The sequence below is a fragment of the Arachis duranensis genome, chromosome 10 (genome assembly GCF_000817695.3).
Source record: "Arachis duranensis cultivar V14167 chromosome 10, aradu.V14167.gnm2.J7QH, whole genome shotgun sequence".
Classification (NCBI taxonomy): domain Eukaryota; kingdom Viridiplantae; phylum Streptophyta; class Magnoliopsida; order Fabales; family Fabaceae; genus Arachis; species Arachis duranensis.
In genome coordinates, this window is record NC_029781.3 from 3,384,691 (window position 1) to 3,407,011 (window position 22,321).

At 38.1% G+C, this 22,321-nt stretch overlaps 2 protein-coding genes across 2 annotated transcripts; one reads left to right on the forward strand and one right to left on the reverse strand.

Moving 5' to 3' along the window:
* Positions 1-1,953: 1,953 nt before the first annotated feature.
* Positions 1,954-5,993, forward strand: LOC107468502 (uncharacterized). Its single transcript, XM_016087812.3, has 2 exons — positions 1,954-2,378; positions 5,665-5,993. The coding sequence occupies exons 1-2, from the start codon at positions 2,058-2,060 to the stop codon at positions 5,833-5,835; spliced, it is 492 nt and encodes a 163-aa protein (XP_015943298.1). The 5' UTR covers positions 1,954-2,057; the 3' UTR covers positions 5,836-5,993.
* An 8,418-nt stretch (positions 5,994-14,411) lies between these two features.
* Positions 14,412-15,655, reverse strand: LOC107468762 (uncharacterized). Its single transcript, XM_016088126.3, has one exon. It carries the CDS (start codon positions 15,452-15,454, stop codon positions 14,627-14,629), a length of 828 nt encoding a protein of 275 aa, XP_015943612.1. The 5' UTR covers positions 15,455-15,655; the 3' UTR covers positions 14,412-14,626.
* Positions 15,656-22,321: the final 6,666 nt, after the last annotated feature.

Genomic DNA, 22,321 nt, shown 5'->3' on the forward strand with positions numbered 1-22,321 from the left:
GGGAAAGGAAAAAAACGGGTATTTTTTTGTTATGGAAATAAAATAGCAATATACCTTAACATTATAATTTTTGGTATTTTTGAAATTGTGAAAAGTATACAAATTGAAAGGTTCGATTTCTATACCTCAAATTTTTAAATTTTTTTTAATATAAATCGGATGGTCCGATTTGTGTACTTTTAGAAATCGAATGGTTCGATTTCTATATCTCTAATAAATCAAACGATCCAATTTCTACTTTTCTAATTAAACAGCTCTACATTTAAGAATAATACATCAACAATCCACATTTACAAAAAAAACACTATTACTACTCCAATATTAAAAATAAAAAGTTCGAAAAAAATTAGCACTATACTCTTTTTCATATAATACTTTTGTACAGACTTTTATTTTTATTATTGAAATTGTGGTGGTGTTTTTAAATAATGTGGAGAGTTGGTGTGTTTTTTTTTTGTATGAATAATTACAAATCTGAGGCACAGTTTTGTGGATTTTATTTTTTTTAAAAAATATAAATCTGAGGGTCAGATTTGTGGTTTATAATTTTTTTTCACAAAACAGACCCATTGATTTTCTTATCCCTTAAAAAAAATTTTCAGCCCACACAAATTTGAGGATTTAAATTTCTCTATTACCCCAAATATGACCTAAGTTTTGTTTCCAAAAACAAAACTGAGCTTTTGATTTGTAAATTTCAATTTTTTTAAAAAGATTATTTTTATATTTATAAAAAACCCATTATTTTTTCATAATTGAGCATAACACATTTTAAACTTCTATAACTAAAAAAATTAGCCTACTTTTGTATTCTTTTAAAGTAGAATTATTTTTTGAAGAAACTCTGGTCAATTTGTTTGATAAATGTGGTAGTGTAGTACTGTTCCACGATACCCTGCAAAGTAATTCGTAATGATTTCCCAAACTAGGCCATACATGTCCCTTTCTTCACAAAAAGTTGTTGCTTCTTCATTTTTCCAAATTAATTAAATCTTAAGGCAAATTAGCTTCATCTTTTTTTCCATTATTGGATGATGTTACACATTCGATTCGATTTATTGTCTTTGCCTCATATGATTGAGTGGATGTTATATAACTCTAGTGAGGGATCTATATTTATAGAGACTTCAGTAGAATGGAAGTAAAAATTGTAATAATCACAAGACAAAACCTATTACTACTTATAATCATACTCTCCATTTATTTAGATGAAACGATTAGTAATTAAATTCAACTTTATATGTTATCCGGATTGATTAATTAAGCCCAAAGATATATAAGATTATGTGTTGGATACGATTGAGAAATTAGCCAAAAAGTTCTATCAAAGTTTGTCCAACGTAATAACCCTGATTAGACACAAAGTTTGAATAATTGAAAACTTGAATAGATGCATTTTGAGGGCATCTCTTGCATGCAAATTTCAGTCAATCATAAAGGGAATAGACATGAATAAAAGTTTGTTATGCTACTAATAAACAAAAGAAAAAAAAACGTCAAAATCACTATAAAAAGCAATTGCTTAGGGAACATCACATTAAGCATTTATGCTAATAGGCAAAAATTTAGGGAACATGATATTCCAAGTTATTTAAAGTATATGTGTGTTGGAAAAGTGTGAAAATATTGAATATTTTTTATATATGAATTTAACCCAAATGAGTTAAAATTACAAAATCAGGGTTCTGATTCCATGCTAAGTAGGAGTAAGTAGGAAGAATGTGTGTGCATCCGACAAAATGCATGTTGTCAACAGATACACATGCAAAACGTCAATGACTCGAAGCTCAAAAATCACTGTTTTTGTCTTTTACCATTAACAACAATAATCCATCATCAATATTTGGTTTTCAATTTCATTTTACAACAATTTCATATCTTATCTTATTTTTCCAATTTTATATTCTAGTGTTCATATAATTATATTTCATTAGACATTGATATAAGGCAAAGGAAATAGAAATGACAAGCCTTATATCCAAATTCCAAGGCTTTAACACCTCTCTCTCTCTCTCTCTCTCTCTCTCTCTCTCTCTCTCTGCAATCTTGCTTCTAGAATGGTGAGAGGGTACAGCAAGAATGGTGGTGAAGGATGGGGACCCATTGGGGCACCAGTAGCAGTGAAGGTGCACAAGATGGTGGATGAAGATCTTCCTCAACATTGGTCCAACTTTGACAGCTCTGTTAATGCAGTTTCATTTGGTTTTGTTGCGACTGCCATTCTCATCTCCATGTTCTTGCTCATGGCTATCTTTGAGAGGTTCCTCAGACCCTCCTCCTCTTCTTCTCCTTCCTCCTCCTCCTCTTCCACCGCCACCCCCTCCCACAACCGCCCTCACCTTGGATTCAACTCCAAACTCACTCATCCATCACCAAAAGTAAGTCTTTATTAGCTTTCCTTCACCTTGTTAATGCATTTCTTTCACTGTTGCTGCTTCTGCTTAACTTATCATTATTTATCTGCAAAACAAAAAGCTTATGTTGACCAAGTTTTCTTTTCTTTTTATGTTAAACACTTTTTTTTTCCATCTAATAACATATATAATTTCCCAAAATTGTTTCTTGCTTTCTGTTTCTGCTTCTGCATCCTCTCACTGTTTGGAATTTGGAATATTGGATCTTGGGCACTACTTGTTGGTAAAAATTACCTTTTTTTTTTGGGTTCTGTTTTTCCTTTCTTCTAATGAATTCCTCACCCTTTTCCAATTCAGAAAGTTTGTGTACTGTGTGCATTCATCATCTCCCTCACTGTTCAACATCCCAAATAATCACTTTTTGAGAAAATTGTGTTTCTTTTCCTTCTCATTTCCCTTAAACATAATGTTCTTTGAGATTTTTCTTATTAGCTTAACACTAAAAAGATTGTTGCTTATTAGTATGCATTTATTCACTTATGTGCAGTGTACTTATTCATCATTGTGATTAACCCCCAATTTTTTTCCAATAGGGGAAAAAAAGGTAATAACTTTGAATTTAGCTTCTCAGAAGCTATAATTTTGTTTTACTGGGTATAATAATATATAATACAAAAAATCTGAAGATATACATAAAAGGTGTATGATAAGATGATAACCCACCAAATTGTTTCATTTAATTCTTAATAGATTTATCTACACGTTCTATCAAATACCCTTAATTATGAGTGAACTGTTTTGTCTACAGTTTACTGATATTTATATATATGGACATGGTCCTCCAAAGAAGTGTTCTGCTGAATCATTCATAGGTCCCTGTCCTTCCCTAGCCACGAGTCTTTCTTCATATTTGTATTGGAATTGAGACCCACATTGTCTTTGATGCTAATCTGCTCCATCAATTCCAAATTTTAATGATACCAATGCATGGCCCGTGTTTGATTAATTAATAGTCACTAAACTCAACAATCATCACTAAACCAAAGTTATTGTATCTATTAGTAAAAATGTAGCTCATTTTTTTATAATTTTTCAAAATTGCATATAGCACAGAGAACAACATATTTAATTACTAATTTTCAATCCTTCTAGCTACTAGTTCCCCATATGCTTAGTTTTTGTTCCACTCTACATGTTCTACTCTTCTAGGTAGATTTCTTTTTTTAAATTATAATTAATATAGTAATTAAATCTTATGATAAGTAAGTGTGATGCAAGAATTGTGTAGTCCACCTTATGCCACTTCTTTGGAGGAACACAGTAGGCCCACCTATGTGTATATATTTCATCAAACCCTATGTTCTCAGGAGGGAAGAGGGCACAGCCCCCTGATGGGACCTTGTGTTTAGAGTTGTTTCTCTCAACTTTAACAAAATTAATGGTTCTCTTGTACTATTGGCCAATCACCCTTTGAAAGCAAACGCTCACTAACAAAACAAATAATAATAATATAAATTGTTTAATAATTTTGTTCTTTTTCTTTTGTTAGTTTTGAATTCAGATCATCAACAAAGGATAAGGTATTAGTAGAGAACATGCTTCAGCTCTTAGGCTTCTGACACTGATTCTTCTTTTTAATGATGCCACTAAGGGGCTTAGGCAATGAGACCATGTGAGGAAATTAAAATTTTAATTTCACTTTAATTAAAGTTACAAGTTAATAATGTTTCTTTTGGGGGTTATCATTAATGTCACAACCCATTGGGAAATTGGATTAAGGGTAGCAATAATGCAATATATAATTGTGATTTTGGAATAACTAAATTGCAATACCATCATGTGATCTCTCACTCACTCCTCTATATAGTGGTTTCAGTGTTGTAGTGTCTATGACGTAAAACAAAGTTTTTGCATGATAACTACAAAATTATTAAAGGTGATCTTAACATGTAATATACATAATTAAGCATTCTTTTATTTATTTATTTCTAAAAGGCAACTAGTATTTAATTACAGAGAAAAGGACAAATAAGTCCTTGACCTTTTGATCCATGGACATTTAAGTGTTCGAAAATTTGAAAATATATTTAAGTTCTTAACCTTTTCAAAATCTGAATATATTGATTCCTTATGTTCATCTGGGTCTGTCAGACCCAACGGAAAAATCAAACGTGACTTCCGTTGTATTGACCTGGTTGATACGAGTGCACACGTAAGAGAATTTTTAAAATTAGAAAAATTAAACTCAGAAATTGATGTGTATAAATTTTAAAGAGATAAGAGATTTAAATATATTTTTAAATTCTCGAATACTTAAAAGTCTATAGATAAAAAAATTCAGGGATTGATTTGTCATTTTCTTTAATTATATTATGCTTTTTATTTTATCCATGTGTCACCGGCATGGTTATTTCTTGGTGAGCATATTTAATGTCATGAGTCATATATTGATGTCAAAAGTCAAATATATGATACGATGTTGGATGATGTTTGCGCCTTATCTAACACATCTGTGCATAAATTGAAAGAAAAGATGAATAGAAAAATGTAGCAGGAACATTGTCATTTTGTTGTGTTTGTTGAATGTCTTTTTTAGTTTCCATTTTTTTTATAATTTCGTCCAGAAGTGATGTCCACTCGGATAAGATTCTACGTAACATAAGAATCTTATATTATTTTTTTAATTTTACCCAATTTTTTTTATGATTGATGGGATGTATCACTACCCTCTGGGCCTTGGTTTGTTAATGATGATTATTATTTTAGAAGATTGATTAGTGCTTCATTTATAGGCTGTTGATCACTCTGGCTAATTGTAATTAATAATTTAATTTGGTTGTTGTCGCAAGTGGTTGCTTGCATCTTTAAATCCGTACATGTGTTATTGTTGTGTCTGACAATGTTGAAACTTGAAATCATGGTGAGTCTATATTCGGTAATGGAAAATTAATTGCTTTGTACCTCTCCTTGCCGACAATTCACTGGATTATGTTTCTTAATTTGTAAATTTTATGAATTTTGATTATTCCGTTGAAAATTAAGCAATAATGATATGGCAACTTTTGCTTTAATTTGCAATTTTTTTTGTGGGTGAAAACTCAAGTACAGTCGACTTCACGTGAAGTTGATAACTGAGAGTCACTAGATGAAAATTTAATCAAATCAATCAAATTATTTAACGGTTTTCAACTATCAACTTCATGTGAAGTTGACTGCACTTGAATTTCTACCTTTTTTGTGACCATACAAATTAGAAACATTTAAGATTTGTATTTAGTGTCATAAATTTTCTTACTTAATGCATTTGCAGATGAGTTTATATGCTAGTTGGGTTTCAGTTATGATGCCGGGGGACGAGATTCCTAGGTTTATAGCTCATCCGGCGCCGGCACCATGTCGACCGGAGCGGATTTTATGGCCTTCTCATCAGCATTGTTCGAGTTCCAACACTGAGGCAAGTATGAGGAGAGAAAGTTGTTGAGAGAGTGTTGTTACACCAAACCATTTTTATCTCCATAATTAGTAGCAATGTAAATAGGTGTTAGATTTGAAGGGAAAAATGTGGTTCCATCAAGAATGAATGGAAAGTATTAAAATTGCACTTGATGAGATTGCTAAGACATAAAACATTACCATTGAGTGTTAAAACGCACGCTGAAACTCAAAAGTATTAAAATGATGGTAACACGTGAACACGAAATGCGGCATAAAGTTGCTCTCAACGATTTGCAAAACAATCTCAACAAAACAATGCCTTTTGCTTTCTTCTTTGGGCTCCCATATTTGGGATTCAATGGACCGAATAGACTCTTCAGTTATTTAATGGGCCTTAAAATAATATACATGTCAAGGAAGCCGATTGGGTGTTGAGCCCCAAGCCCTGTATTATTTGGAACAACCCTTGTCACATAGCTTAAAAGCAAAAACATCTTAAGGTTACCAAAACCAAACCAATCATTGAATAGGTAGAATTAAAACTTCCATGGAGATTCCATTTCTCCTGTTGCATTTGTTGTGTTTTTTGCACTAAAATTGGCCTTCAGAATCTCCTTTATTATCGTTGGGCCAAATCATCTTCCGTATTGTTATGCAGTCTTCTACATCCTTCTTTTTTTCTGTTCTTTTTTGTGCTTTGTTCGTTTACTTCCACTAGGCTTGTATGGTCCAAATTATTTGGGCTTCTTCCTTCTTGGTTAATGCCTTTTTGTTCTTCCTATTGTTTTCTGATCCAATACCTAACTTCTATTCCTTCTTTTATTGGGCCTGGCCCATTAGTATTCCTTCCTCTTCTGGCTCTGATCTCCTTTAAGTCTATCATAATTTTCTCTAATATCTTCTCGGCTCTTCGATTATAATTTCCTTGATTTTTTGCCATCCTCAGCTGATTAAGAGGGATTTCTCCTACCTGCTCTGTAGCTCTGAGATTCATTTGCCCTAACTGCTCCTGATTTTCTGATGCTACTTTCTTTTCTTTTTTCTTCCTTTCCTCTTCTAAACTTCTACCTACTCCGCTGGCTGCAGACTCCTGTAATTCCTCCACTCTCTCATAGTTGTCTTGGATGTCACGCGCTTCCGTCTCTTCATCCCCTTCTTGTGATTTACTCTGCTTCCATCTTCTTTGCTCTCTCCTATTCAGAGATTTGGCTTGGTATACCCCTATCCCATGGGTATATCTGGCTACGTCTGGATTCCATGCCGCCATGACCATCTCTTTATTGCATTCTTTTTTGCTGTGCCCTATAACCCCACCGTTCATGCAGTAACAATCTTGAAGGCGCTCATATTTAAAATGAAACCAGATACTGGGGAGGTTTTTCCTTGCCATATAGAAGCATGTGGCTAAAGGCTTGAGAATATCCACGGCTACCCTTACCCTTAGAAAAGTTCTCACGAGTACATAGTTCCTCATCGGATCTTCCACATCAATAACAATTCCCATCATGTCTCCAATGATTCTGCCTGTTTCACTGTTCATGTTCTCCAAGGGTAGCACATGTATCTGAACACAAAACTCCATATATTGGTAGCTGACCTCCGATATTGATTTATGCTGTGACCATAGGTGGAGATTTAGGAGATGACCTTTTATACTCGATGGCCCCCTTTTCAATGTCTGCAGACCCTCTCCACATATCTTTGAAACTTATCATAACTTTGTTATGTCCCACTTCAGAGATGGAAACTCCTTCTGGGTTTCCCCAGATTCCCATAATGGCATTTTTGCTACTTCTGAATGGAATTTCTTTGCTTGATATGATTTGTCCTTCTAAATTGATGATGTCTACTTTATGTTCCTTTTGGCTGTTTTGCTTGATATTGATTATTTTTCCTTCTATTGACTCCCTTCCAAAGTTTGGCATGTTTTGTGACATCTTGTGTATCTTCTTTTGGTGCAGTGCTACTCGTGGATGTATGTGGTTGTTGGTTAATTGGCTAGCGTGGTAAACTAGTTTGAAGAGAGAAGTGAAGGTGTGCTCAAAGGTGTTGGGTTTGTGAGTTGGAGGGGGAAAGAAGAAGAAAAAAAATTGTTTTAAGACATCACCAAGACCAAAAGGACCAGGAAGGATGAGGTAACAAAGAGAGTCATAGTTGTAGGAGAAATGCAAAATGTTCTCAGTAGTACAGAGGCTGAGGAGGCGGGCCTACACATGCCCCAACCCCAGCCATGAGTATAGTAAGTTGGAACTGTCGGGGTGTGGCGGCAACCACGACAGATTCCGAATTAAAAGATCTTTGCAAAAAGATCAAGCCGGCCATTATTTTTCCTATGGAAACAAGAGCTAAGGAATGCAAAATCAGAAAGTTAAAGAAAGAGCTCTGTTTTGATAAATGCTTTTGTGTAGAACCCCGGAGCTTGTCCAGAGGTCTAAGTCTTTTATGGAATTGAAATATGAATCTTGATATTTACTCTTGGTATCATAATGTTATTAAAACTTATATTACAGATAGAAAAGGAAATAAATGGATTGTTGTTTTGTGTATGGAGACCCCAACTTTAGGCAGAGAAGGAAGCAATGGAGGGATTTAGTAACTCAAAATCAAAATCAAAATGAACCACAGTTGTTCATTGGAGATTTTAATAATATTTTGAATCAAGAAGAAAAATTGGGCTTACACCCAAAGCCAAGAGAGCAGGTAGAAGAATTTAGGAATTTTGTCAACAGCAACAGATTGATGGACATCGATCTTAAGGGAGGAAAATTCACATGGTTTAGCAATTCTAAAAATGGCTTCGTTACAAAAGAAAGGCTAGACAGGGTCCTTGTCAACTGGGAGTGGAGGAGATTATATCAGAATGCAACCCTCACATCCCTCCCGACGATAGGATCTGATCATTGTCCTCTAGTTTTAAAGTTGGAACCGAAAGAAAAATTCGAACGACACTTCAAGTATGAAGCATATTGGGAAGATCACGAAGATTGTGAGAAGATCATTAAACAAGGATGGGAAAAGAATTAAAATAAAAGGAATAAATGGAAAAAACTACAAGGAAAATTCAAGAGTTGCAAGAAGGAATTGGAGCAATGGAGCAAAAGAACTTTCACCAGAGCTGACAAGAAATCAACCAACTTAAGGAAGAAATCACAAAACTGCAGAATCAAGACTTTTCAGAACAACAGCAGGAAAGGATCAAGGATCTGAAGGTTGAGATATCACAACTATGGAAGAAAGAAGAAAAGTACTGGGGCCAGAGAGCAAGATTAAAATGGCACAAACAAAAATACCTCCTTCTTCCATGCAACGACAATTCAAAGAAGAGACTTGAATAAGATCAAAAGATTGAAGGACGCAGAGGGAAATTGGATTACAGGGAGCAAGGACATTATGGAATTAGAGGAAAGACACTTCACTGATCTTTTTGCCACAACCACAAGGAGCAAAGTAGATGAATGCACCCGGATTATCCCGAAAAGGGTCACAGTTGAAATGAACAAGGAGCTTCTAAAGGAAGTGTCAGATAAGGAAATAAGGGATGCAGCCTTCAGTATGGAAAGCCTGAAAGCGCCTGGTCTAGAAGGTCTTAACGGTTTATTCTTTCAAAATCACTGGGTTATTATCAGTAGAGAGGTTTGTGATGTTATTAAGGATATTTTTGCTAGCAGGAGAATGCCAGAGGACATGGGAGAGACTACAATGGTCCTGATTCCCAAAGTTAAACAACCAGAATGCCTTAGCCAATTAAGACCTATTAGCTGCTGTAATTACATTTACAAGATCGTGACGAAGATCATTATTCTCAAGTTAAAAAAGTTTCTTGATAAATTAATCTTCTCTACCCAAAGTGCTTTTGTGGGAGGAAAACTCATACAAGACAACATTGTTATTATTCAAGAGGCCTTCCACAATTTAAACAAAAAAGGCAGGTTTAGCTCCCAAAACTTAGCTATAAAATTGGACATGAACAAGGCTTGTGATAGGTTAGAGTGGGACTTTTTGAAAAATGTTTTACGTTCTTTTGGTTTTGAGCAGAGCTGGATATAATTAGTAATGGACTGTGTCAAAAGCGCAAGTTATAAAATTAAAATAAATGGTAAGCTGTCTAAGAGGATAAAACCTCAAAGAGGTCTGAGGCAAGGTGATCCTTTATCACCATACCTTTTCATTATGGCAGCAGAGGTCTTCACAGCACTTATGGAAGAAGCACAAAGGGAAGGACGTATTTCAGGCGTTAAGCTTGCTCCAACAGCACCAGTTATCACCCACCTTATGTTTGCTGACGATTGCATTCTTTTTGCGGAAGCCAAAGAAAAGGAACTTTATCAAATCATCTTAATTATGAACAGATACACGGATGCATCGGGACAAAAGATAAATTTAGAGAAATCGGGCATAGTGTTTGGATAGCAGGTACTGATTTTCAGACAAGGGTCAATATAAAAGAGATTATGGGCATGCAAAACTGGGAAAATCCTGGGAAATACATTAGATTTCGGGCACATTGGGGAAGATCGAAGAACAAAGCATTGGCATGGCTAGAAGAAGGGATAGACAACAAAATTGAAGGATGGAAAGAGCGACTACTCAACCAGGCAGGGAAGGAGACTTTGATTAAAGCAGTAATTCAAGCCATACCCAGTTACGCTATGAGCATTGTCTTGCTGCCCAAAAACTTTTGCCAAAGAATAAGATCAAAAGTTGCAAGATTTTGGTGGGCATATTCGGAAAGAGAGAAGGGGATACACTGAAAAAACTGGAGCAAGGTTTGCAAAAGCAAGTGGGATGGCGGGTTAGATTTTAGAGACTTACAATGTCAGAATTTAGCCTATCTAGCCAAGCAAGCATGGAGGGTGATTGAACATCCAAATGCAATATGGGTAAAAATTCTAAATGCAATATATTTTGAGGATAGTAATTTTTGGGAAGTTGGCATCGGGAGTGGAGGATCATGGGCATGGAACAGTCTTATCCAAGGCAGGGACTTCTTGAGAAGGAATGGGAGATGGAGTATTGGAAAGGGCTCAAAAGTAAAGATATGAGAAGACAACTGGGTTATGGGCATGGGTGAAATCCTTTTGAACTGAAATCACTCAGTGGATAGAGTAAACGAGCTCATCGTCGAGGGAGAAGGATGGAAACAAGAAAGAATAACAGAATTATTAACGAAGAACATAAGCAACAAAATTCTGCAAACACCCATAAGTCTACTGAGGAGCGAAGACAAACTAATATGGCCTTTCAAATGGGATGGGGGTTACAAAGTTAAGACAGGATATCATGTGGCAAAGAAGGAAAAATAGGTCAGCGAAAGAGCGGGACCTTCAACAAGCACAGATATGACAGATCTTTGGAAAGAGATATGGGGAATGAATGTTCCGTCGAAGATACGAATGTTTTTATGGAAAGCGGCACATGACATAATACCAGTATGTAACAACTTATTTAAAAAGAAAATAACCAATACTCCTATCTGTCAAATTTTCAGGGAAGGAATAGAGACAACGGAGCATGCAATTCTTCTATGCTCGTGGACTAGAGCAACGTGATTTGGAGCACAGAGTCAATGTCTACCAACATCAGAGACAATCAAGTCTTTTGCAGAATGGCTGATTAAAATGTGCAGAAAAATTAGAGGACAAGGAAAGGAAGAGGTAGAGAATCTGATTCGAAGAATTGGAATGCTAAGTTTGGAGATTTAGAAAATGAGAAACCAGGCTATATTCCAAAATACTAACCCCAACCCCAATGCTATCATCATCAAAGCTAAAATCCTAGAATCAGAAATTAGGGAAGCAATGAAAAAAGGGAGCAGCTCAGGCAAAACCAGAACAGAAGTATGAGCAGAACGAGCATTATCTGGAGACCTCCACCGGGGAACTGGCTGAAGGCTAATGTAGACGCTGCGTATAGTAGATCGACGGCAGAGGGAGCAATTGCAGTTGTGATTCGAGATAATTCCGGGAGATTGTTAACATGAGAATCAATGAGAATTAGAGATTATTCCAGCCTGGCAGCAGAAGCAGAAGCAATGAGAAGGGCACTAATTCTAGTTATAAATCTTAATATGGAGCAAATGTTAATAGAATCGGACAATTTACCTCTTGTGCAAGCAGTGAAATCAAAGACTTATATAGGAGAGGTAGAATCAATTCTTTGAGATATTTTGCTTTTAGCTGAGAGTCCGTCCAATTGTGACTTTACATGGGTCCCTAGAGAGGGAAACAAAGTCGCTGATGGAGTGGCGAAATGTTCCCTGGCAGGCCAATTGGAGGAAAACTAGAGACGGAAGCCCCCACGAGAAATAGCATAACAATTGACGAGGGAAGCTTCGAACTAGAATGGATGCTCCAATTGAAGCCATTCAATGGACAAGACTCAAAACACATTGCATTCCAGAATTCAGAGGCAAGGAAATTTGAATTTCGAGGATTCAATGTGGCGGATAGACCTGATGCCAAATTCCGGAACTCTAAACCCTCTCTCAATTATCAAAGGTACTGATGCGACTTTGTCGGAAAGGAGAAACGTCTTCCTGAATGACGCTATCACACTTGGGCAAGACAGTCAACAAGGGAAGGAGAAATTCAACGGGACAGAGAAACCAACTGGGATTTTCTTGGCGACGACGAATCATGGCAGGCATGCGACGGAAAAGGGCTTCACCGGCGGGCAAAAGCATCAGTCGGCGACGGTGGAAATCGGCGGTTGCAGCGAACGAGAAGGACTACGCCGTGACAGAACTGAAGATCTTACGCAGTGGGGCGGCGAGATATGCTGCCATCGCAGCCTCCGGGATCGTTGGCGAACAGACAGCGGTAATGGCTGCGTAGTTGATGAACACCGAGTGTTGAAAAACGAGAGAGACGAATAAGGAGAGCGGGTGCTACACCAGTAGCGTAGGGTTGTGTTGGCTTCTTACCCGACCCGATCTTTTGTTTGGTTTGGCATTGGGCCAAAAGTCAAAACAAAAACTTCAATGGAAATGATTTTAATAATATTTTAATATTTTATTAATGTTAAAATATAAAATAATTTTCAATTTTTTTTCATATTTTTTTAATTATATAAAGTATTTAAAATGTTTTTGTTTTAATAATTAATAATATATATTATTTATAAACTCATTTCAAAAATAAAACTGAACACGTTGACATATGATAGTATTTAGATGTGTCTAAATGTATTCGAAAAAAATTTTTATTTTTTATTAAAACATAATTAGATGAAAAACACAGACATGTTAGACAAATATAAATAAGTGTCATATTTAAAATATATCTGACACACAGATCCGACTATATTCCATAGAATTAACCATAAAAAGTTGGTTTGATTCAATTGATGTATAGTTTTATTATATCATTTTTTATTTTTGAACAATTCATTTACGAAATCTTTTTTCTTTTTTTTTTTTTCCTTATCCTAAATCGAACTGACCTAGTGGCCGATTCTCGATTAACCAGGTTCGATTGAGTTCTTGTATTCATGCTGAAAGGAGAGAGTTTGTTTAGGGAAGTTAGATAAGTAGCAATGATTATGAGCTGATTAAGTAGATAGATATGCACGTTTGTTTGGGTGTGGATTTGGTTTTTGCAGGCTCGTGATATTAGTTGTTCCACATGTGATTCCATATATAAATTCAAACATGGGATTAACAACATAAAGTTATTTCTAACATTAGAAGGGGGAGCCGGGCTTCCTTTTTCTTTTCAATATCAATCAAAATTCATGAGAGTCGGTGACCCTTTTCATGTTCTCTTCCAATTATTAAGTAAGTAAGGGAAATTATCAATGTAAATAGTTACAGAATATAATAATGCTAATGAAGTAAGTTTGTAATTTGTAAATGAGAATAAAGATAAGATGAGAATGAGATAAGCCTCGAAGTTGTTGATGATGCAGATTGCAGAGAGCAGGTTCCTTCTTAGTATTCTCTTTTTTATTTCCAATTAAGTGGACTCAAAGTAGAATTGTTAACTAATCTCACCTCGAGAAGCAGAAAAGCCATGTGCATGACAATTGACATGACACACACCACTTTCAGTTTGTGTTTTTTTGTGGGGAATGAGGATTGGAAACCCGCCAAAATAAGTAGTTCCCTTATTTGGTCACGGTTAAAGGAGATGTATTTGTATCCCCTATGGTTAAAAACAGGGCTTCTATTTATACTGTAACAAAAAGTTGAACATGCTTTGTACTTTCTATAATTTGTCTTCATGCTCCTCCTCTTAAATGATTCAAAATATATTCATTGTCACAAAGCGGTAGGTGCTTAATTTACTGCTACAGTCTACAGACTGAATCATATATGCCAGGAATGCAATCTTTCCTAACCCTGCCATAGAAGCAACCCACTTGCAGTGGACGAAGCAGACAAGTGCACAATTTTACTAACTCTAACATGTAAAACATTTATTGTTTAATAAATTTGACTAAATTATTATTTAATAATATAATTATTAACTTTATAATTAACTTCACACACACAAAAACAACTAAATATGGATTTTTACATGTAATATTATTTGACAAAAAAATACTTAGTAGACAATTATGTATATTCTCATATAATTCCTCAAGTGCAAAGGGCTCATGTTGGGATTTGGGACAAGGCAGCTCTAATTAACTCTGATATCCTATAATTGGGTCCTACAATTGACCTTGACTTCAAATATTTACACCCAAATTTCATCATCTCCAAAAGTCCAAACACTAATCAAGGAAGGTACATGAAATTATGACTTGCTAATAATTACTAATAGTACTATAATCTGACACTAAAAGTGGTGGCACCGCCCATAACCACCGCAACCGCCATTGCAGTTTGGGCATAACTAGAGAAAGATGAAGCATTCCAATGACACAAGAGGGTTTTCCAGAGACTCATTATTAGCTGAAGATGACCACTTTCCCTCCTCCATGGCCGGATTATCCATTTTCCGGTCACCACTCTCAACTGCCGGTGCAGGGGCCTGCCTCACCCTTGCAGGGGACTGATTTGTTCCTCTCCTCTTAGATGGGCTCCGACCCACGATAGATCTAGTTGCTCCGTTGTCGGTTCGGGTTGCCGGAGACCTAGAACGCCGGCTGGAATTCTCGCCGGCGTCACGGCGGCGAGTCTGGTTCCTCCATAATTCGTTCCCCATTTGGTCCCTGCTCTGAACAAGCCTTACCGACCCACCATTCCTCCTCGCCGGAGACTGCTCCGACCTCCTGACCGGAGACTTCCCGACCGTCCTGGCGGCGAAGTCACCGGAAAAGGAACGATTTTTCTGCGTTCTGGCGGGTGATCTGTTTACTACCCTTTGGCGCGTTTCTTCTTCGTTGAAGGTTGTGGTGGAGACACTCTCGCTCAAGCTGCAAACTTCCTCAGTGAGTTGGGAGATCTCTTGGGGTTTGGTGGTGGCCATTGTTGCAAATAATGCATCAGCATCGTCGTCATCGTAATTCTTGATCTCTGTATGGAAGGTTTTGGGCTTGTGGGGTTGTTGGGGTTGGAATTTGGAGAAGGTTGGTGGTGGGTTCCATTTGGGTGTCTCTGAGAGGACTTCTTTGACGGTCTCTTCGTCAATGAGAGGAGGTGGTGGTGCTCGGGAAATGGTGGATCTTGGTGGTTGTGAGTGTGAAGATCTGTTAGTTTCTGTACTGACACAGCAACCCATAGCTAATGAAGTTGGTGGTGGTTTGGGATTATGAAGAAGAAATGAGAGACATGAAGGTTGATAGAGTGTGGATGGGTTGTGACCAAAATGGTAGATTTTGATTACAACAGAGAAGAAGGAGGGAGTTGGAGTTGGAAAGGTTCAAGGATATCCCATTTATTGTAAGATCTCCAACAGTCACGCAAGCACTTCGGTGCCTACACAACTTAACATTTAATACTGAGAGTAAAATTTCTTCTCCATCCCTAACCATTTATTTGATAGAAATTGTATTTTTTAGCGCGAAATAGATTCTCTCTATTGGTAAAAAAAAATTAAAAATATAAAATATGATCTTTAATTTTTTATTTATTTTATATTTATTATCTTACTTAAAAAATTAATAATAAAAAATTATACTTTATTTTTATAATTATTAAAAAAATTAAAAAAATTTATTTTTTTTAACAATTATAAAAATATAAATTAATCTTATTTATTTTTTTATTTATTCAATTTAATTCTTACAATCGATTAACAGCAGATTCACATTGATATGTCAGAAAATATGTTTACTCTAATATACGAATAAATCGTTTCATTAATCTTTTAATAGTCCAACGTGATTTTTTTTTCATTTTTTTTATTCTCTTTCTGTCGCCACCTCCTCCCTCTGAAACTCTCTCCCTCTTCAACTCCTTATTCTTTACCAATACTCTTAATTTGCTTCACTTTTCTCTGAAATCATCATTACCGTATTCACATTCTTCTTCATTCTATCACAAGGATTCCGTAAAAGGAAAGGTGAAGGAATCGCAATGGTGATGAAGGGAGTTGATATGGTTGGCAACAAATTTAAACTTTTTCTTGTAGATGCTAAGCTTAGCGAGAGATTTAAGTAGAAGGAGTGAGAGTTTCGGAGGAAAAAGAAGACGATGGCAGAAAATGATAATAAAAAATAGAAGAAGAATTACACTTTATAATAAGAGATTAAAGAGACAATTCGTTTTTATTACAAAAGAGACAGCTACAATATATTACTTAACATATCAACATGTAATTTACTGGGTTTTTTATATAAATAAGCATGGGAGAAACTTTAATTCCAGGAATACGCATGGCTTGATATAGTTACTGAAATACGCATGGCCAACTCCATGCCACTGGCCACGAAATGGAATTCCAAACCAATTCGCAGCAAGCGACCACGAAATTGGGGGGAGCAGCAGCAGCTTTTCAACTTCGTGGCTGCCACATAGTAGGTTAAACACATCAATTACGGCGCACACGAAGTGGTCAATGTCAAGACCAGCGCCCACGAAATGGCCAATTAACTGGCGGCGACAACGAAGTCGGTGGATTCGTTCCTGGCGCCTACGAGTTGGGTGTTCTGAACGGCAGCAGCAGCAAGGTCACATGCATTGGCTGTGTCTGGTGGCAGGGGACACTTGGAAAGGGAGCCAATAGTTGTATAAAAAGGGGTGGGGAGAGCTTTCATGCACGGTTAAATTTCAAGTGGGGTAGGAAAAAAAAACAAAGTGGTTAGCATGGTAAATGTAACCTGAGAGGAGGTGAGCTTCTGGTAGTGAGTTTTTCAATTTAAAAAATAACTTAATATGAGTGGGAGTGGGGTGAACGTGGAGGAGAACTTGAACCAGCTGGACGAATATCATATAGCGGCACATTTATTCCATAAGGTTTGTTTACACCATTAATCAATTTGCTATTGTTAGGGATTGTTAGTAATATTTTTTCGATATTAACCTTATTTTATAGAGTATTTCTAACTGTTGTCTTTCTTGGTTTCCTATGTTGTAGCCCACACGTGTTCTTACTCCTCATGACACGCTCGTAGATGTATTCATGTTAGAGCCTGGGGATCCAACCATGAAAATTAGGCGGGAGAGGCTCGACCCTTATTTGAGACGCATCGGATTTTATCATGCCTCTTTGATCAAGCGTTTCGAGTACGACAATCCACTTATTAGTGCCTTTGTGGAACGGTGGCATCCGGAAACGCATACGTTTCATCTCCCTTGGGGTGAGTGTACTATAACTCTGGAGGATGTAGCCATGCAGCTAGCTCTACCTATAGATGGACAGCCTGTTAGTGGTACGTTGAGGTCATGGAGTAAGTTTCATCAGAGAGATATTTGGGAATGGTATCATGAACTTCTAGGTGAGGTTTGCCCCAGCCACGTAGGGACAACGAAGTACAACATCAAGTTGAAGTGGCTGAGAATTCGTCTTCAGCAGATGCCGCTTGAGTTAGATGATAATGGTCTCATGCAGTATGCACGTTGTCACATACTTTACTTGTTGGGAGGCGTGCTTCTCCCGGACAAGGCCAACAACACAGTCCATGTACGATATCTGCCATTATTGGCTGACTTTGATGCCATTGGTACCTACAGTTGGGGTAGTGCCGTCCTCTGCTGGTTATATCGTTCTATGTGCCTAGCAACAGACTACAGTGTTGAGGGTATGGCCGGGTGTCATACCTTGCTCATGTCGTGGATTTACTACAAATTACCGTTCTGGGCCCCGAATGTTACAACACCCATTAGTTTTACTTTGGCCACGAGGTATTTATTTCATGCTTCACACTTAGTAACTTTTATGAAGTATCCTTTAATGTTGGAAATGTATATTTGTGATTAAGTTTGTGGTTGTCCAACAGGTGGGCAGGGAAAAAAGGACAGAATGACTATGCTGAGCAGCGCCTACTTAGGCACCGTCTCCGCTTGGACAATCTGCAAGTCGATGAGGTTGGTGGCCGTTGTTATTATTATGTACTCAATACCTGCCTATGTAGTCTGTTGTGACGGCGTTCCTTTATATTTGCAGTTTGTTTGGCAACCGTACATGGACCCCCGGATTCTGTCTAGAGTTCCCACAGAATTCCTCGGCCACCCGCATGGAGATTTCTATAGCGTCGTTGTGCCTCTAATATTTTTCAGGTGGATTGAGATCCTAAATGTTGACCGGGTGTTACGACAGTTTGGGGGAAAGCAAGGACGTCCAAACCCGCCGCTTAATATTGATACCTTCCATCGACAGTCAGCCCGTAATGACGACGGTTGGTGGTCGGTTCGACTATCAGAATGGTTTGAGGTATGGGAAAACTGGCGCACGGATGCATACCGGCTGCGGGTTCATCGTGCAGATACATTGCGTCCCAGCAATGATTATTATAGGTGGTACTGTGAGAGAACAAGGAGGTTTCTGTCCGTCCCTGACGCACTGCATGACCCACGGGGTGACGCTGTCCCCGCAGATGCCCCCGCAGAGTATGGACGAGGCCCTGTGGTTAATTTGCCTCCCGTTCCCCGAGACCATCGGCGGCGCCGTCCCCGCAGAGCCAGAGTTGAGGGTCATGCTGACCATGGGGAGGATGAGCAAGAGTTGCCAAAACAAGACCGACCCAGTTTTGAGCCAGATTTCGGACACCATATTCCCCGAGAGGATCCTCCAGTTCACTACAACAATATAGATTATTTTTGAGGGTTATAATGTGTAAAAGAAAATTAAAATTTGTCAAAAAAACAAATTTTGACACTATTTTAACTATGAAAATATGTTAATAAAAATTTTGTCAAAAATAGTATTTTTAACATATAAGCGATTGTGAAAAAAATTTAAATCTTATTTTGATAAATATTGGCTGTCAAAAATAATTTGTTAGAAAATTTTGAAAACATATTTTTCGTGATACTTATTAATTGTCAAAAATACTATTTATTTTGACAGTATAAAATATCCTCAACAAAAAATTTTAACAAAGAATGAGATGTGATCTTGAAACTAAAGAATAAATTGAGATTTTGAAGATAAAGAATGAGTAGTATAATCCTAAACTGAGAACAGTGTGATGTCAAAATTAACAGAGTCCAAAGAAGAAAAAAATAGTAGAGTAAATTAAAAACAAATGAGTGTCAAAATTGAGGAGTAATTTTCTACGGTCAAATTTTTCGTCAAGAAAATATAGAAAATTTGACATTTGTGATATTTGTCAAAAATATATATTAATTTTGACATTTAATTATGGTGTTAAAAAATAAAGTGTCAAAATAACTCTATTTTCTTGTAGTGAGTTGCAGGGGACTGCTACTACCCGCAACCTGCTGGACCGACGGAACCCCCACAGCCTTCTTCCATTCAGTAGTTTATGCCATATCAGAGTAGCTACGAGATTGGCGGCTCATCACAGGGAGGTACGCAGGACTTGATTGATTCAATGGACAGAGTTGGGTGGACAAATTTCTCTTCATTATTCGACGGGTTGGACCATTTTATTCCTCAGCAGTCATCCCCACACACCCCCACTGATCTTGCACTCGCCCTGCCTCGCTCAGACACATTCATGCAGCCTGCCTATGCAGGGATGAGATCCGCTTCTCTTGGTGACACAGCTGGTTCTGCACTTCGACCCTATGATGCCATGCAGATGCCTGGCCAACGTCTTTCGTACACAGGAGCTGATGCTACAGCAGACGAGGTAGATGTACCAGCTGCTCGCCCCCGCCGGGGCACTCGAGCCCCTTCGTGTGGCACAGGCGGCAGATTGGGTCACGAGCACCGTTAGTCTTGTGTTAGTTTGTTGATGTTGTTCGTTTTACTGTTTAGTCTTGGTGTTATTTATTTCTCCTTTTTACCATTTGTTGTTTCGTATGTTATTTAGAGTGTATTTCCTGTACTGTTTCTTGTTTGAAGTTGATGTGCTATTTCGGTTCTTTTATTAAGCATGCATTTACTTTACGTCTTTTCTTTGTTGACGACTATTTTTAGTAATGATAGCCTCGCATTTTATTATCGTGATACCAAACCGAGAATGCAAATGTGGAAGAAACAACAGAATCAAAAACAATAGACGAAACATTTGGGTCTTCTCCAGTACAACGAAACAGAAACAATAAAAAAAAGTACATTAGATTACATTGGTTAAAACTTAGGTTGCAGAAGCATGCGGACAATGTCGCTTGGTATGTCCGGGTTGCCTGCAAATCCCGCACCTCTTACCTGGTCCTAGCTCAACATCGTCCATTTCATTCCGAATCCTAGTAGATACCGGACGCCCTTCCATTGTCCGTCGTAAAAGGGGGTTGGGCCGGACATGTGGTCCTTCATAAGGGGGCCATATCTCCTCATCCGGTACGGGCTGGAATTCCATCTGATAGACCCGAAACACGCTCTCAACACGGTACACTAAGTCAACATACTCTTAACAGTCCAACCTCGCATATGCACACGCGGCCAGAGCATGTACACAAGGATAATGTAACGCCTGGAAGTAACCACAATCACATCTGTGGTACCGAAGATTAACTCGGAACCGTGACTGCACCCCTGCAGCAGCTATCTCGTTGACTGTGAATATAGTTGTAGCTCTATCGTATGACGTCACCAACATCTGAGGAATGCCCTCACGGTTCGCTAGTATGGCTTTCTGCAAGAACTGTGAGAACACCTAACCACTTGCAACCTGCGCCTGCGGTTGCCGACCCTTCATGACGAATAACTCATTCAGGCGATGGTAAGTGGACTTCACAATTGCACACACTGGTAAATTTCTGGTGCTCTTGAGGACGGAGTTGACACACTCAAGAGAGATTCGTCGTCATGTGTCCGTATCGTCGGCCCTTATCTAGGTGCTGTAACCATTTAGGTGGCTCTAAACCTCGGATCCACTCCATCATCTGTGGAGATGTTACCGGATCCTCGCTACTGATTAGCTCCAGGTAGTACTGCGACTGCTCTTGCGTCTTCGAATATGCAGCGTTAACCAGGTGTCTCTTGGCTTCCTTACTCTTGAAACTGGTAGCAAAGTTGGAGGCAATATGTCGAACACAATACACATTGTGTTCCCAGCCACACCCCTCACGTTCCAATGCGGCCTTTATTGCCGCATGTCTGTCGGATATAAGTAGAACTCCCGACCGAGTTGCGACATGCCTCCTCAAATTGGTTAGGAAGAAGTACCATGAATCTGTATTCTCTCTTTTGACAAGTGCGAAAGCGACGGGTAGAATGTTGTTATTCCCGTCCTGTGCAATCCCCATGAGAAGGGTGCCTGCGTACTTACCATACAGGTGTGTCCCGTCCACTGAGACCAGCGGTTTACAGTGCCTAAAAGCTTCAATATATGAAGGGAACGACCAGAAGACCTGGTGAAACATGACACTACCACGGTCTAGTGTGTTCCCGACATAGTACGGCAGAGTTTGGAGGTCAACAATTGTCCCTGTTGCGAAAATGCTTACTTAGTTAAACATGTAAACGACTAAACGGACAGTAAAGACCAAAGACCTTTGCATAATAAAATACAAGTAATACCTCGGACGAAACCTTGGAAAGCACTGAGGTATCTACGCAGCTGGTCATATGATTCGTCCCAATCACCATAGATCCTTGCGATTGCCTTCTGCTTCGCGTGCCAAACCTTCTTATAAGATACCTTGTAACCGTACGCTGACTCTACTGATCCTTGCAACACCTTTACACAAATCGTCGCATCAGCATGCACCATGGGAAATATGTGTTGGCAGATGACGTTGCTATCGAGTTGGGCGTGGTCATGAGACATTGTACTTTCCAAGCAACTATGAGGACCTTCATACTTTCGGATTTCCCAAAATCTACAGGACCTTGTCTTCGCAACCCATACCATCCATCGACATTGATCCCCGAATTGCTTACATCGACATACATACCTACTTTGGTCTTACTCTACAACCTTATATTCTGCACTCCTCCTACAGATGTTGTAGTTTTTTACCGCTAGCATCGCTAATTCCCGGGTAAGAAATTTCAACCCAATCTCAAGCTCCATCTCGCCTGACAAAGGATACGTGCTCGGTCTGTCCTCTGCGTTAGTCGAATGCATTGCTC

What these genes read in the sequence shown, in the direction of transcription:
- LOC107468762 (XM_016088126.3), bottom strand. Translation starts at nt 15,454, where the DNA reads ATGGGTTGCTGTGTCAGTACAGAAACTAACAGATCTTCACACTCACAA.
- LOC107468502 (XM_016087812.3), top strand. Translation starts at nt 2,058, where the DNA reads ATGGTGAGAGGGTACAGCAAGAATGGTGGTGAAGGATGGGGACCCATT. An exon ending in TCACTCATCCATCACCAAAA is followed by an intron (nt 2,379 to 5,664) that starts GTAAGTCTTTAT and finishes ATGCATTTGCAG; the next exon opens with ATGAGTTTATATGCTAGTTG.